This window comes from Gobius niger, assembly GCF_951799975.1.
Source record: "Gobius niger genome assembly, chromosome: 11".
In the NCBI taxonomy this organism is placed as follows: Eukaryota; Metazoa; Chordata; class Actinopteri; order Gobiiformes; family Gobiidae; genus Gobius; species Gobius niger.
Genome location: NC_136862.1, coordinates 7,400,974 through 7,417,788, shown reverse-complemented (window position 1 = coordinate 7,417,788; position 16,815 = coordinate 7,400,974). Strand labels below are relative to the sequence as shown.

General features: G+C 41.7%; 1 protein-coding gene across 1 annotated transcript in view; it reads right to left on the bottom strand.

Moving 5' to 3' along the window:
• LOC306969864 (kin of IRRE-like protein 3) overlaps positions 1–16,061 on the bottom strand; it is a 455,290-nt gene extending 439,229 nt beyond the window's left edge. The window contains exon 1 of the mRNA XM_079565619.1: positions 15,822–16,061. Coding sequence (XP_079421745.1) covers positions 15,822–15,876 — 55 coding nt within the window. The 5' untranslated portion in view covers positions 15,877–16,061. The remainder of the gene's footprint in view (positions 1–15,821) is intronic.
• Between the last annotated feature and the right edge of the window lie 754 nt (positions 16,062–16,815).

Sequence of the window (16,815 nt, the reverse complement as noted above, 5' to 3'; positions counted from 1 at the left end):
TCAGTGCAAGACCACAAACAAAAGGCATGACGGACTATTTCTCCATGAACTCTACTTAAACCCTAGGATTGTGTTTTTCAGGACTCGGTGAAACTGAATCTCTGTAATGTTTTGTTGTTTTATTTGTAAACCAGTCTCCAGCCCTGACCTCTTTTTCTGCAGAGAAGACTCCTGCTGACCGCCGTGACCATCGCAAACTTTTGACCTCAATCACAACACATTCTTACCAAATAAACCAATAATCGTTGGGGAAAAAAGATAAAGAATGAACACTCAAGCAGAAATTCCGATTTCTATTGGATGTACACTAATTATCTAATTATCATGCTGTAGTTATTAAAGTCATGAACTATCATCTGCAAACAAACTATCCCACCTCTACGGGATACAAAACCCACACAGACTAGAAACACAACTGAACTACACTCTTGTTCCAGTCTTCCCTCGAATGTCAAAGCTCTTTGACATGTTCAAAATGTACGTTGCAAATCTAATTGCTATCACTGCAGTCAGAATATTAGACCTCAGCAGATTGCCTTGTTCGACAGTAAACTCGCCGGGATAACAGCCAGATATGTGAGAATACAGTCCTATTTAAAGGTAATTCACTTTTCCTCAATTCTCTTTTCAAACCTCACAGCAGATGCATGCGCTGCCATATGAACGCTTCACCGAGGTAAATAAAGGCATTTGGCAAACTTCATAAGCTCCTGGGCCAACTGTGCACAGAAGATAGGATTTACACTTTTTTGCATACATTACCAGTTCCTACCTTTTCCCAGACTGTTCAAGGTTTAGAACCGAAAGAATCTGTTCTATATTAAACCGACCTTTTGAGCTTTTAACAAAGTTGTAATGTTCCTTCTACAATACGGACTCGCTACCTGCTGACGTCATGGCTGTTTGGATGTCCAGACAGTTTCATCAGACTCGAATTTCCTCCACTTTAAGCAGATTTGTACATAAATATTCTTTAAAGCATTGACATATAGGGTTCCATTATTCGATTTAATGCAGTGTGTTGAAATGGTTTAGGAAAATATTGCTATAGTCAAGACATTTATCAAAAATCTAAATTGTTTTCCCTCCATCGTGCAATCCCAATCCCCAGCTTTCATTTTTACTGGATCTCCCAAACAAGAAAACAATAAGAAGTAAATTCCGCAGACTTCACACTCCACCCAAAAGGTTAACCACGACTTGGAGAAAGCTACGGAAAGCAGGAGGAAGCGTCAACAAGCACAATCGCCCTCTGCTAGGAAAGTCAATATGGCCGGGAGCGAGTTGAAAAGATGGGGTGATGTTTAGGTCCGGCCCCTAGTGGGACGCCCCTGTCTGCTCCCAAACTCCGGCTCAGGAGGGGGGGTGTCAGGAAGCCTTCACCTGACTGATGGAAGAGTGATCCGGGTGACGCAAGGAGAGAGAGTTGCTCCGTTTGCCTCTTAACTCATGATAGCCAGTCTTTGCTACGACAGAAATTTAAGACCTCGAAAGAGACAAGTTTTATATGTTGTCTCGCTCTTACGCACTAAAAAAAAACCTACCCACACTCCGATGTACGTCACACGGAGTGAGCAGGGGCAAGTTTGAATCTTCTAAACAAAAACTAAATTAAAGTTATAACACACAAATGCCAAGGGAAAAAAAAAACTGTTCAGAGTAGGTTCAAAAGCCCAAACACAGAATGACAGACGTTCTTTCATGTCATTGCTTTTCACTCTCCTCTGTCTGGTGTTTTCTGGCTTGGGCTCTTTGCCGGTGTCTCGGGAGCCGGATGTCAATGCACTGACTGACCTGTACGAGCTCCATCTGTGCTCCAGACCTGACCCGCTGACACTATTTTTCTCTCTTCGGGTCTTTCTGGTCTTTGGGTCTCTATCTCTCCATTCTTCTTGATAAAATGCGCATTTACTTTGTCACCGGTGTCAGTCACAAAACCGAACCCGAGACATTCAATAATTGGAGAGCGCCTTGAGACAACTTCAGTGTCTTGATTTTGGATGAACTGATTAAGCTGATCATCTTTTGACCTTTGCTAAGAAACTAATTTGACACTTTGGAACTTGAACTTTTCTCGCTGTCAATCACGCCAACTTACTTGGATTCAGCCGTGAGCAATCAAGACTTTCAAAAGCGGGTTTGTCAACGCATGTTCACCTGGTTTACGGACAGATACGTCAAACCCATGAATGAAAAGTCACGTAGCATTATTTCTCCATAGAGCCTCACAGAAACAACACGAGCCAGGCTAAACTTGCAAAGTTCCAGCGTCAGCCCGATCTCTCTCGGCAGCCAGCTCAGCACTGATTGCGCATCATGTAATCAAGTGTAAGAGGCTGATGAGTGCTTTATTGTTCATGGGGAAAAAAAAAAAAAAAGAAGAAGGCCCAGGGAAACGAGTGGAGTTTATAATAATGGCATCCCAAATCCAAACACGTTTATCTTTAATGAGGGATTAGGGCTGATGGATAAGATGTGGGAGTCCTTGAAAAACCGACAAAGATATAAGCGGGCATGTTTGATATAAATAGTTGATAAGGATTCACAATCAGAATGCTTTTGATAAGCTTTATGTATGAGCGTGCGGCGGTACTTCTGAAGGTCTTTGTCAATCAAAACACCTGATACTGCTTGAAACTGCTTCAATTTTTTGCTGTTTGCTGGAAGTATATTGCAATGGACAGGCAATTCACAGCGCATGTCGAGTCAGCTCATCGTGCACAACCAACCAAAAACAAAAAAGTCGCCACCTGGGTTTAACTGTTATGATCTGGGGTTGCTGCAGTTGGTCAGGTTATGGTTCAGCAACACGGTGAGCCCAAGCATCCTGAATGACAAGGTTATCCCATCAAAGGATTTCCTCTTCCCTGTTGAGAAGATGAAATTCCTTCCTTCATTCCTCAACAATTTGGTTTAATGCGCAAATACAGCATCGAAAGGGCTAACTGTTACTTGCTAGAGAAGATCAAAGGGCCTCTAGACAAAGGACAAGCCACACAGCGTGCTATTTAACAAACCCCAGCTCTTTAAAATGTCACCAATCTCTCTAGCATGGTTAAATTCATACTTTGAGGGAAGACAGCAGTGCGTTAAGGTTGATGGGGTGATGGGAGTTCCTCAAGGATCAGTCCTGGGGCCATTGTTGTTCATAATGTACATCAATGACCTCCCCGATAGCTGCCAAGGTGCCAACTGCCAGCTGTACGCAGATGATACAGTAATTCATCTGTCTGCTAAAACCCCAGCTCTGGCAGCGCAGCAGTTGACACTTGCCCTATAAACATCTCTAAATGGCTTGAGGTGCCTCACCTAACCTTAAACGTGAAGAAAACCATTGCTGTCCATTTCTCAATTTAAACAAGACCTTCCAGCAGCACCTTTGAAGTAAGCATAAACTATGAAATCATTCAAGAAGTAAAAGAGACCAAATAAACAAATAATAATAATAACAATGTACGGATTCATCGTTCTTGTGAAAGAGTGGTGCAGGGAGCATAATGTTCAAGATCTTAACCCCATTGAGAATCTTTGGGAATTATTGCAACACTGGATCTTTTGAAGCTTTTTGAAACAATGCCACAGCTGCAAATGCTATAATTAAAGCTAAAGGCGGCCTAACAGACAGTAAAGCATTTAGAAATGAAAAGCAAGAAAAATGTGCAGGAAATTATTGCTATATACCTGTAACAAGCATAACACTCTGCTTTAAGCCTTTTCACTAAATCTCAAGTGGGTTCATTGTCAGTGGAAAGCATACAGGAAAAATCCATAGGTGAAAAATGAATATCAATGCAAGATGAAGCAGGTGGTGTATATACTTAGAGTATATATACAATATATGTCAGGTTAAAACTTCAACTTTGAAGCAACGGCCTGAGTGCCTACTGTCAGTAAACGCCACACAGAGACATGTCACAATGCAAGCCCTTGGAACCGCGGACCAACAATTGAGAAAATCAGCCGATGCCTGACTCAGAGTTCCGTCTCATTCAACTAGTTTTAAGAGCGAGAGTGGAGAAGTTATAGTCATGAAAACCGCACTCTTTTCCAAGTCAAGGTGGCTGTCATTTAAAGTAACAGCTTGGAGAGATCCTTCCTGCGCAGAATGTAATTAAAAATGAACTCCGAGCTGCGGTTCCATCTGTATAGCGCGACTAGCCAACAGAATGTGAAATCAAAAGAGATCGCACTTGGATTCCAGTCTTAAATTAAAACACATACCTTGAGTTTCAGTCAGGAAACTTTTTCGGGGGGCGCTGCGTGATTTTGGAAAAAAATCTAATTGGGAGGAGTTTTTTTAGGTTAAAAATCCAAATCCAGTTCGTGTCCAGGACGATTGAGAGAGGAAAACATTTACAGATCAAATGCATTTCAGAACATGTTTTTAAAGTTTGGGGCTGCAAACGCAAATACTCTGAAAACAACAAAATAATCAACCTCCACTGGGACTTTTTATGTATATAACATACTTACCCCTAAGTTCTGAAATGCATACTATTATTTTTTTGCAGTTCAAATTTCAGTCTTCTCTTAATTATTAATGATTGAACTTGTTTAGAAAAAGCACAGAGAACTGACTCTTCAATTTGAAACATGAATCAACATTATTTATATATATATATATGAGAAGCCATTGTACTAAGTAATCGTATCCCTGGATACTATCAGTGTCAAAACCAAACTGCCTCTTTTTGCAGATTCACATTGTTTTATTCCAGTGTTTCCCAACCAGGGGTACAGGGACGGTGTACTCAGTGTACTTGGAATGATTTCAGATTAAAAAATAGGTGAAACCTAATTTCCATTACCAAATTGATTTAAAGGGATGGTTCATTGTATATGATGCGTTTTAGTAAAATCTTTGAAGTCAAGAGTATTTTTGATTCATCTTAGTTTGATTCATTTTAGTTTAGTTGATCACGTTGATAACAGTCTCAAGATGGGTGGGGTACTGTTATTATAAATAAACGACTTAAGGGGTATGGGAAACAAAAAAAGGTTGGAAACCAATACAATTCTTTCAAACAGCAAAAACATGGTGCAAGGCTACTTCAGTCAACAATGAATAAAGAAAAAGCCTGCACACTTACTCCAAAAGGACTGCATTTATTAAGACAATGTTTCGATCCAAGGTTTCGTGTCACTAACCACCTGTCTGTAGCCCCGAATACGCTTCAATATGCGTCCCCCATGAAAAAAGTTTGGACACCCCTGCTTAGATTATAAAAATGTGACAAAGAAATTACAACGAATCAATTATCAGCCCAAACCAGCCTTGTGTCACCCTTTGTGACTTTTAGGCCCCTGATCTTCTCCAGTTAAAGTCCAAGGCGATGCCTCCATTTGCGAGCACCAGCCAATAATCCAGTGTCCCTGCCTCACTCTGCCGCTCTTCCCTCTTGGCCTGAAGAGTCCACCAGCGCCAGTGCCAAATCCAAAGCTGAGGATGGCACTATAAGACGCCGGGACTCCAGAAGGACAGTCAGATGGCAGTGGGGATCCTTTGTTTCCACGCTCCCGTCTCCTCTCCTCCTCTTTTGGTCATGTCCTCTCACACGCAGCAAATGCAAATCACCTCGGAGCTTTTAAGCCACAGGAGGAAGTAAAGGAGGGCTGGTGTCATTTGCATGCTCTGGACATTCTTGTCGACGCTCTTGTTTTGTTGGATATAATTCAAACGCTGCCGTACCAAATGTCTCCGGTTCTCAAATATCAGCGGGATGAACATGAATTTGTATCACACATAACGCTTACAAATCGACGGTGCCATATTCAGCACAGTGTGAAGGTTTATGGGCTTTGGAAACACAACAGGCTCTTCTATGTTCTATATATTACACAACAGAATCCGGGAAATACACATATACTGTATTTCAACAGAAAAATTGACCAAAGTAATCGGGATTACTCAAACATGCATGAATAAAGAAACATATCACATGAAAAAAAGTCGATATTGCATATGCTCTACGCTTTATTTTGATGTTTCACTGATTTGACCAGCTCCCTTCACTTTAGCTAATGGAGGACTGCTCTAGCACTAATTAAGTTATCGTCAGTAAGCTTGCAAAATGATTGGACCGCTGTAAGCCCCGCCTCATTCACTGTGCACATTATTGACAAGCCAGTTCACAGGAAAGCTCATGTCTTGGGTCCAAGTCATGGCACCGGGGTTTCTAGTTGCATTGATCAGAAATGGGACTGAAAAATATAATTGTGTAATTTTTCTTGGTCCAAATTGCAGGCCTAGGCGGTCAAACGGTAAAACATATAATCTATCACTTTAAGTCTTGACTGAGCAGACGTGTTTTAGGATAGAATTTTAATATGAGAAAAAGTCCTTTTGTATTCGGTGTATTGTAGAGGTCGACTGATAAGGGTTTTTCAAAGGCTGATGCTGATTTTGGGGGATTTTTATTGGCCGATGCCGATATGCACGGCCGATATTTTGGGGGATATTTTCCAAATGTCTATAATATGCTGCTAAATTGTAAAAGGTGTCAGTGTTGAGGGCTGATGCATTTATGTTTAGTAGGTAGTAGTTAGAGGTTGTCTGTTTGAAAGACAAAAATCAGCAGATCCCAAAACAAAACAAAAAACGTCTCTATCTCTTATGGTTCCGAAATTATAAGAAAAGTCTGCAACATAAAATATATAAAATACGATCTGAGGTGTACAAACTAGATTTTCACCGTGATGTTTCTCAGTTTCTCTAAGGCATTAGAAGTTGTGGGGGGCACGGCTTGGAACTTAAAGGGACTATACAGACTTTAAAAATGTTAAAATTAAGTATTTTCCTTCTCCTACATGTTTCAACAATGTCCTAAGGTGTAGAACCTGTAGACCTGTTCACCACAACTGCCTCTAAAATCCTGCACTGTCACTCAAAAAGGTGTTAATATAGAAGCTGCAGTTACACCTATGACCTGAGGTGGCAGTAGTGAGTATAAAATGGCTAACTTGCATCTAGCCCCTTTAAAGCTAGGACTGTTCTCTTTCCAATGCAAAATACGTAAGTCTCTATCACTTTCGGTTCCAGAGATATCCGCCAATATTGTAAAATACCCAAATATCGGCCCGATATATGGGCCAGCTGATATATCGGTCAACCTCTACTATTGTACCCAGAGGAAGCACCGTTCTACTTTCTAATAGGTTAACAGCAGCATCGGAACAGCATTATCTTTCGTAATAAGTAAAACCAATATCAATCAATGGTAGCCTCATATTGTGGTCCGTTGGAATGGACATGTTTCATAAAATGTGTTATTTCTTCAAGAACTACTAATTATGAAGGTCTGTTGGTAATTGGTACTGTGTTTATTGACACAGAAATATCACACATCTTGTTGTTTAGTCTTGGACTACAGCATTTCTGCTACGGGTGAGTTGTAATCTTTTCATTATTTCTCATCCTTTAAACGCATAAGAAATTAATGAGACTTGGAGAGGGAAGCCACAAAGCTGCAAACGGCTCTACAGTGACCGTCCGTGAGCACAAACACACTCCAGACTTCTCACTTTTTTTTTTTATTTCCCTGTTGCTCCACTGCTTCCTCAAGCCTCCCACCCTTCATCCAGGCGATCATAACCCTGCTTTTCTGCTCACGAGGGACTTGGCTCTGGCACGCGGGGGTTAGCGGCGGAGCTCGGAGGTTGTCCAACTCTTGACAGGCAACGCTCTGCTGCTCCGACCCGTCCCGTTTCCCTCGCGGCTTCCGCAAAAGCCCTCGGAGATGATACAAAACATGCTAGTCCTAATTAGTGATCCTACTCAAACTCCAAGGCGGTCTTTGGCGCTCACCTGGGAATGTTCCCCGCAGAGGGGGATCACCGTGAGCATGGGGGGAAGAATGCGTGACCCCACTTTCTAAGCTTCCACAGAATCCTTTTGGTTTGGTCGCTCGGGTATTGCACCGCTGCTTGTACGTCTGGTGGAAGTGAAGCGATGATTTGAAAAGTGTGGTGAAGGCTTACTCTCAAACCAGAGGAGGGACAGGACAAACAGACAATAGAAGGAAATAGGGTGGCAAGAAAAATGGCAAAAATGTGAGTTTGTCTTCTGCAAGCAAGACATGATCTAGAGTCTATGGGGGTTCATCAAAACGACTAGTCCTGCAGTTCAGATCTCAAGCATTTTCTGAAACACATGTTTTTTTGTATTAGTTAAGAGGCCCATATTGCAAACAGTAGATGGAAGCAGGAACTTAGCCATCAGCCTGTGTGTCTGTACAGGCTGGACTGTTCTGGTTAGGTCATGAAATCTACTTTGCGAAATTGGAACCATTATCATGCTTTGTCATGTCACATTTAGAGCACCTGGTTACACAGATTTTCTCTCAAAAATTCTGGCTCAAATTGAGTTCTTTCAAACGCAGATTGCTGCCTGTGGTAAGCAAAAGCACCTAAAATGTTGCGTTCGATTTCTGACAATGTGCACTGTCCAAGCAAACTTAAAATCACAGCAAAATTGCAGTTTGAACGGTTGCAATAAGCAAATGTATTTATTTAGATCCAAAGAACAAATTGTATGGGCAAACCTTTTGATTCAAGGGCCACATTGAGTTTTAGAACTTGCCAGGACGGAAGGGCCGGTCATGGTTTGGGGTGTACAATTCCTAAATGACAAGGCCCGCTTTAACACGTTTTTTTTTGTTTTGCAGACCAGAATTATGGCCTTGGTTTGCCCATCTCTGCTTTAAGGTTCTACAATCTGCCAACCCTGTAGCTCAACATTCAAATCTAAATATGATTCTTGAAATAGTTCATCTTTCTTCTTTATTCTTCTTCTATTAAACAAAAAGTGCTCTTCTAATTACAATTGGATATTTGGTGAGTGTTCCAATAACAAACTTTAAGCCATGAATCACCTTTTATGAGAGAGAGGTGAAGATTTTAGCCGAGAAGAGATGGTTTGTCTAGAGAGAGAGCTCTTCCCTCAATAGCCACGGAGGCCTAAGCTACAACTCATTTACCGTACCACTTAACAATAATTTGTGAATGTATATTTGGCATTCAGTACCACAAAATGAGTTTGGCCAGATTTGCTCGCACAACAAAAGTAGGTCTTCAACTTCTCTCATTTAAGGCAAGCAAAATGATGGTACTACCCAATCATAACTGGTCATTTGAAATGCGTTTCCATCCCATGTTTATGGCATTATTGTCTGGTTCCACATGTATGGAGTTTTCAGTCCCATCATCATTCGTGTCCGCTCTTCCCTCCCGATGGAAATCAACAAGTAATAGGACAATTCTGTGCAAAGAATGGAGACAGAATTGGGATGACTGGCTACGCTTCGACGGGGGAATCCGTGTGTAGCAGTCATTTGAACAGCGTGGCTAAAGTGCCCCCCTCCTCGACGCTCATAAAAGGAGGCAATAAAGCGCTCTACCCCCTCGAGAGTTGATATAGTAGTGCTACTGAGAGCCAGATTAAAGGCTTTATTATATGGTGTCAGATTCATATTAGCGGTGAATGTGCCCCGGTCTTTTGTTTCTACTGCTTGAGGCAGCTTTCCCAGCTCACGGGCGACTTGTGTTGGCCATCAAACATTTCTCCAAACAAGAAAGATTCAGAGGGAGATGAGTGAACACATTTCCGTGGCTTTTTAAATCATTTGTGGAGTGTGAGGAATAGTACTGATAGATTTTTTATTTTTTAATCTCCACAGTAAATATCTGTCTAAAGAAGAAATGGACACAAAATGTTCACTAGATACTTGTTACTAGAGATGCACCGATCCAGCTTTTTTGCTACCGATACCGATACTGGGGTTTGAGTATCTATGGATAAACTCGGATAAACATTTAACCAGGATGACTTTTCTACACTAAATATCCTTGGGTATGACAGGCTTTAGGTCACATTAATATAAACAACTCACATGAAGTGATCTGATCATTACAAATATGTTAGATCGGTTATTTCTTAAACTAAAATACAAACACTTGGCTTCAGCAGTGGTTATTTTATTTTATTAGGTTAATTTAGGTATTTCTATTATAGTTTCTGACCCATATTAGTTGTGTTTTTAAGGGGCTGAGAGCCAAAACTGGTATCGGTTCAGTGTCGGATATTTGTAGCTGATAACCAAAATCATATTTTTTCTCAGTATCGGCTCCAATCCGATACTAGGATCGGATTGATGCATCCCTACTTGTTTCCATGGCAAATGCAAAGAAATCAAGCCATAGACAGCTTAGACAAAAGGTATGAATCTGTTACCTACACTAGATTGTGTTGGTGTTTGGCCTCTCACCGAAATGAAGATAAGTGCTTTCACAGACTCCACACTTTCCTCTCCCTGACCAAACAGACGAGGCATTAATATTTCTTAAGTCCTCCTCCTTCCTGCTGTCTTTTAGGTGTAGCGGATGACAACCTGAGAGCACATCTGATCCTCTGTAGCTTCACAATGGCCATCGTCATTACATTCGCCAATAGCCGCTAATCTATAGTGACAAAGCCTCCAAAACAACCCAGTCCAGATGATTCTAAACTTTTGTCTATGATGGAACAATCAATGGCACCGGGGTGAAAGTGGCCCTAGCCCACAGTTAGCTTTGCCCGTTAGCTTCTTCTTTGTGATTCTATTGTGTGTATTGGTGACTCCGACCCGGAGGCAGGGAAGTTGCAAGGGTGGTTTTCTGGCCAGAGACACCAGGGGGAGATGAAAGACCCCAATCATCCCATTAACACTTGTATTACCCCCAGAGGGACAACGGAAATTATTTATTAAAGGTCATTGTCAGCCTAAAGAAAGGGAGGTGCCATCGGACAACTACATTTGACATGTCTGCATAGGTTACGGAATGATTTCAGAACTTCAGAAAGCTCAAATCATCAAACGCTATAATCCAGAAGTGGACGGAGCATAATTGGATTGAACATGATCAGGTGCTCCCTGCAAGATTTCAGACAGCATGGGGAGAAAACAATTATCAGAAGAGTTGACAGAGAGCCAAGGAGCACTTCTGAGAGCAGGTTCGGTTCCAGAACAAAACGACTGAGGGCGCATTGAGATTAAACTAAAAGTGAAGAGAGAAACATCCTATAACGTCATAAAGGCAGTAGGTGTGAAGACCTGATGCCCTCCCATAACGACGACAGACACATGATTTCATCCGGATCCCAACAACACAACACTTTTGAAACATAAAATCTCATTGCGTAATGTATTCTCACAGAAACCTGGATTTTAATCCTTTTTTTTTTTTTTATCTTGCTTTAAAACTCGTACTTTTGCATGCACAGCTACTTAATTCTCCTCCCACTCGTGAAAAACAGCAGACAATAGAAGACAGGAACACAGTGTATCTCAAAGATCAGACACTTTCGAAGTACCTGCTCGAAAAGCAACGCTCTTCTCACTCCTTCACTTCGTCTCACTAAAAGCGGAGTTTAGAATCAAGCCTATTAGCATATAAGAAGAACATCTCATTTGCTTTTCCCCCATTACAATGTCCATGGGATTGACTGTAAAGATGTTTCAATCTACAAGTCAACTTTGAATTAAATGCCTACATTCGCAGATTGCTTGTGTATGGTTTTCCCATTGTGTTTAATTAAGGTACATTATCATTTGTTTATACTGCGGTGGATGAGACCTGGGAAGGTGAGTGACGACTTATATCCCAAGATCTATGTGAACATGTTCTATCCACACCTGCAAAGAAAACAACTTCATGTTGCATTGCATTATTTTTTTCAATGGCCCTTGTCAATTTTTGGAACTTTTTGGACATAATGACATGGAATTATACCCACTTGTAGGTATTTTAATTACTCTGAATATTTGGTCAGGCTATATAGAAATGTTAATTGGAAATGGATAATGAAAAGAAAATTTAAAGCACAACTAAGTAACTCCCCTAGAGGCCACTGCAGGTGTTTGCATATTTTTTACTCATTAATTGTCCGTGAGAGTAAATAGGCTACTACGCTGACAGAAAAGACAAAGAGAGAGAGGGATATTGTATATTGTGCCACAACTCAATGACACAATGGAGATCATTTTTTTCACTCAAACTTGGCTGTAAACACTGCTAAAGTGGCGCTAGCCTACACTTAGCTTTGCCCATTAGGATGCTAGCTTCTTCTTCGGGATTCTATTGCGTATATTGGTGACTCCGACCCGGAGGCAGGAAAGTTGCAAGGGTGGTTTTCTGGACAGAGACACTGGGGGAGATGAAAGACCCCCCAATCATCCCATTAACACTTGTATTACCCCGAGAGGGACTGCGGAAATCATTTATTAAGGCAAACAAGCTACTTAGTTCATCTTTAATAGTAAGGTTTATGGAAAAGGTTTTGGTAACACTTTATAACAACTACGCTTTATTTAGCCTTATTATACGGCTCTTCACAACGTAAGTAGAACGCTCCGTTGATTTGAATGGGATTTCCCAACGTTCTACCGGTCATTATTTTCTGATAAAGGACCTCTGAGAAAAATAATGACCGCTGCCCATGGCAACGGAGTTCGTGCTTTCATATCACTCCGCGCGTACGTAGTAGCGGACACTATCTGTCCCCGTCACTGCGAGAGAAGTTGGGGGAATCGCTCGTGAAGTTAGCGTGAGTCTGACTTTCAACTTACCAAGAGATTCACCACCATTCCTCCTCTCAAACTGCGCCTTCAACTAAGTAGCTAGGCTAGCTACTAGCCTTGCTGCTTCTAGCCTAGCAAAACGTTGCCTAGCAACGCGCAAACTTTTGGGAACTATTTGTCGCGGAAGTCATTAAATAAACCTTTCGACCTTCATAAAAGTGTACGAAGTTTATGGGCGAAACAAGACCCCTCCGCTTCGCGTCGGGGTCCGGTTCGCCCTGTCGGTACTTATTTTCCCGATAATGACCAGCGTTCTATACATTATCCCTTACTTAATAAATAATGAATTAATGCTTCGCTCGTCTTGAACACTTCATTATTTAGACGTGACTAACACAGTTAATGCCTCACTCAAAATGAATAGTTATTCATATGCTTGACTTATTCATTAAGTAGTTATTAAGTGTTAGTCACACTTAACTAATGAATTGTGAAGTGCCATTTTTTAAATATTGTAAAGCATGTGAAATAGGAAGGATCCAATACCATGGAGGTAAATTAATGGATTTTCTCTTCATATATTCATATTGTGTGCTCCTATACAACCAGGAAGTAAATAATAAAATTTTACACAGAAGAATAAAATGTTAGACAGAAGGAAAAAATGTTAGACAGAAGGAAATCTTTTATTTTCTAAGCTTTGGTGAATCTTGCGGGTGCAGGTGCGGCAGGTGTTTTCTGTCAGCACTACCTACAAACTCCAGTCTGTATTATCCCTCCCTCTCACTAAGACAACACAACGCCTTTGTCTTTTCCTTGAACCTTCATATTAAAATCCGTGTACTTCCACGCAGGAGGTGGTTTGTAACGGACGGCTGATATTCAAAACGCGGTCCCAGCCACACGGAGGTAGCTTCTGTTTGTTTTCCAGCACTACACAATGAGCTGCTGCGGTGAGAGTTAGGGAAATGACTCTGCGTGGTTTAGACGTCCTTAGGAAAAACACTGTGGCGTGTTGTTCGGCACGGAGATTACAGAACCAGCGTCAAAGGTTTTTACGCCGTTTTCACGTGGGTAGTTTTTGTACGGTATGTCGAGTCCTGTTTACAAGTCAATGTGCCAACAATGTTCCGTTGAAATACTACAGAAAAGTCCTCAACATAATAATATCATGTTTTCCCCCCCAGCTTTTAACCATGTAATAATGTTATCATCAAAGAACGGAACCTGCAGTAGTTTTTTTCTTGCATGTTTGATTCTGTCCATTCAACACATCCATCTTCCTTTTCTGCACTCAAAATGCCTGCCCACTCTCTTCATGTACATCACACAGAGAGATCCATAAAGTTTCAGTGAATTTGACCGTCTTGACACCTTCAGCAAACTCCACTGCCCGCTCTGATTAGCATTTTTTTGTTTGTTTTTAGTTTCAGTTTTGTCTTTGCACAGCCCCACTGGTCACTGGGGGCACAAGGAAGAAGTGCACCTCCTGCTGGCGTGTTGTAAAACTGCATTTTATATCATCGTCTGACAACTTAGGGCCATTTACAAGACACATACATTATTTTATAGTTATACTACAAGAAATGTCAAGGAAAGAAAGAGTAATATAGAATCACAGCACTCACATAGCATGTGTCCAAACAATTTCAAAACACTATAAATAATCTGATCGCTTTCAATCAACTGTTAATGATGTTCATGTTCATCAAATCCCACCTTGCATTATGTTAGCTCCTCACCCACAAGATGAGAAAAAAGCCATTATAAGCTATAGCAATTGCAGAGAAATTCTTCGCACATAAACATACAAATGTCAGTAAAATCCTCTTTAACTTAACCCATAATCTCTTTCATCCAATAAGTTTCAAAATCACCTAAATTATTATTTCACTGTGAGTTTTTTTCCTTCAGTAAAAAGGGAACTACGAATCTTCCCACTCCATCTACATGTCGGGCTGCATTTCCCAAAGATTGGACACACATCAATATATATACATTCTTTTTTCCAATCCTCTCACTGCCCCGTAGCGACAATCGAACGGACGGACGGACGGACCCGAGCCGCGCTTGAATGTGAAGTCATCGCTCCGGCACAGGGCTGGAGAAGAGCGGGTGAAGGGAGGGGAGGGGGGTTTGGAATGTGGCAGGGGTAACCGAAATCAATACGGCCAGTCGGGAGCTTTTCAAACCATTCCAATCAGCACTTTGCAACTCATTCAATTTACTGCCCTTTGTTCCACGCTGCGGTCGCAGGCACACGCTCGGTCCCCGTGTGCTCGGGGACCGTAACGGGGTCAATATTGTCCGTCTTCCAGTGCACAGCGTTAAAAATGACGAGGGTTGTTTCGTTGTTGTTCCAAATGCCAAATTCCAAAAATGAACCACAGCCAAACAGAAGCAAAGGGAACTCCAAAAGAACTTTTCAAAACAGGAAAAAATCACAACAGCTTCTAATACTTTGCAATCTGGCACTTTAGATTTGGCTTTCTGCAACTGAAAGTGGCTTCGAGAACATGGCAAAAGAAAACAATGCATAGGGAGCAAAGTATTACAAGGAGTTTTGACTCAAAAAATAAAAAGGCTGACCAAGAGGGGTGTTCGAAAAATCAATTCAGGCAAGAGAGAACTGGCCAAGAGTAACGCCTGAAGGGAACAGGGTTAAGGATGGCACGTGTGTATCTGGCAACCCCGACACAGCTCGCAAAAATAGAAGCTATAGTAGCTACAATATGCAGATCACTTTGAGTTAAATCACAAAATTGCTCCGTTCAAACTTTTAAATTCATCAGCAAAATGTTAGACAATTTCAGGGATTTTTTTGTTTTCAGGGAAATCTGATCTCTTGGACATTATAAGTTGGGGAGACAAACATGATAAATATTGTAGTTTTAGAAAGAGCTTGTAGTCAATTCAGGCTGCTGTGGGACAGTTTTAACAAATCAGCTTTTGGGGACTGATTTAGCCAACAATAGACATCAACAGTTTTAACATTAAGTTGTGAAACATGTCGCTCTGATTGACTGGAACTCACAATCTCAAATACAAGTGAAAGAAATCCACACTGCGAAGCCCGAGTCAGAACCTTTTTCATTCATGCCTCTGCCTCCACTATTGGCACAACTCTCATTCAACAGTCTCTCCGAAAAGAGAATCCCCCCAAAGTCCTGAGAATCTGATCGGCAACTCCACAGCCTCCAAAAATGTCACCCACAGCGATTTCAAACAGGCAAATCAATGACTTTTTTTAGAATTTCTCCCACTTACCATTGTTGGCAAAGCAGCACAGGAGCATCATCATCATCATCACCCGGAGCTCCATTCTCGCAAAGGCGCACGGAGGAGGCAAAGAGGAGAGAGATGCCAAAGAGTGGACAGTGGAGTCGAGTAGCTTCCAGAGTCCTTTTTTTTTTTTGTTTGGTGGAAGGAATTCAGTGCCGTCTTCTGTCCCGTGAGGGGGGGGGGGGGGGGGTCTGGATGTGGCTTGCGAGGCTCCTCGTGGGAACGGGGGGGTGACGCGAAGTTGCAGCTTTGCGTCCTTTTTCCCGTCCGCTGGCTTGTTTCAGTGAGCGCGCGTAAGGCTGTCGGTGCAACTGTGGCTGCCCATGCCTACTCCGGGCTCGCTCTGAATCGCTGCCTGTGTGCGCCGCTCGCTTCTCTCCTCCCTCCCTCCCTTCTCCTCTCTCTCTCTCTCTCCTCTCTCTCTCTCCTCTCTCTCTCTCTCTCTCTCTCTCGCTCGCTCTCCCTCTCGTACAGTGAGTGAGAAAAGTGCTTAAGAGGGCTGGCTCCTCCTTCCATCCCCGCCTGCTCATCTGCCGTTCCATGCGGTCTAGACTGGAGGACAGAGGGTGTGGGTGTTGGGGGGGGTAGAAAAAAAAAAAATAGTGAATGATGCTCACGCGTAGAGGAGCGCTGTAATTACTGTACGTATCGGAACAAGGGAAATAATACATTTTTGGTGAGTCTTTTGGCATAAAAAAAAAAAAAAAAAACTTGTTATTTAACCAACAATAGGCTTCCCAGTTTATATTGAAATCATAATTTGGATTATTTTAGCTTGGACTAAAACAGAAATCTGTGGGAGGGGGGATGATAAACGGAACAATTTAGACAATTAAGTGAAGTATGCACATGAAGTTTCCTGTCTTCCCTGTTGGGTTTCTTGATCAACTTAAAGGGACTATACGGAGTTTAAAAATGGTAAAATTATCTAATTTCCTCCCCCTTTATGTTCCAACAATGTCTTAATGTGTAGAATGAG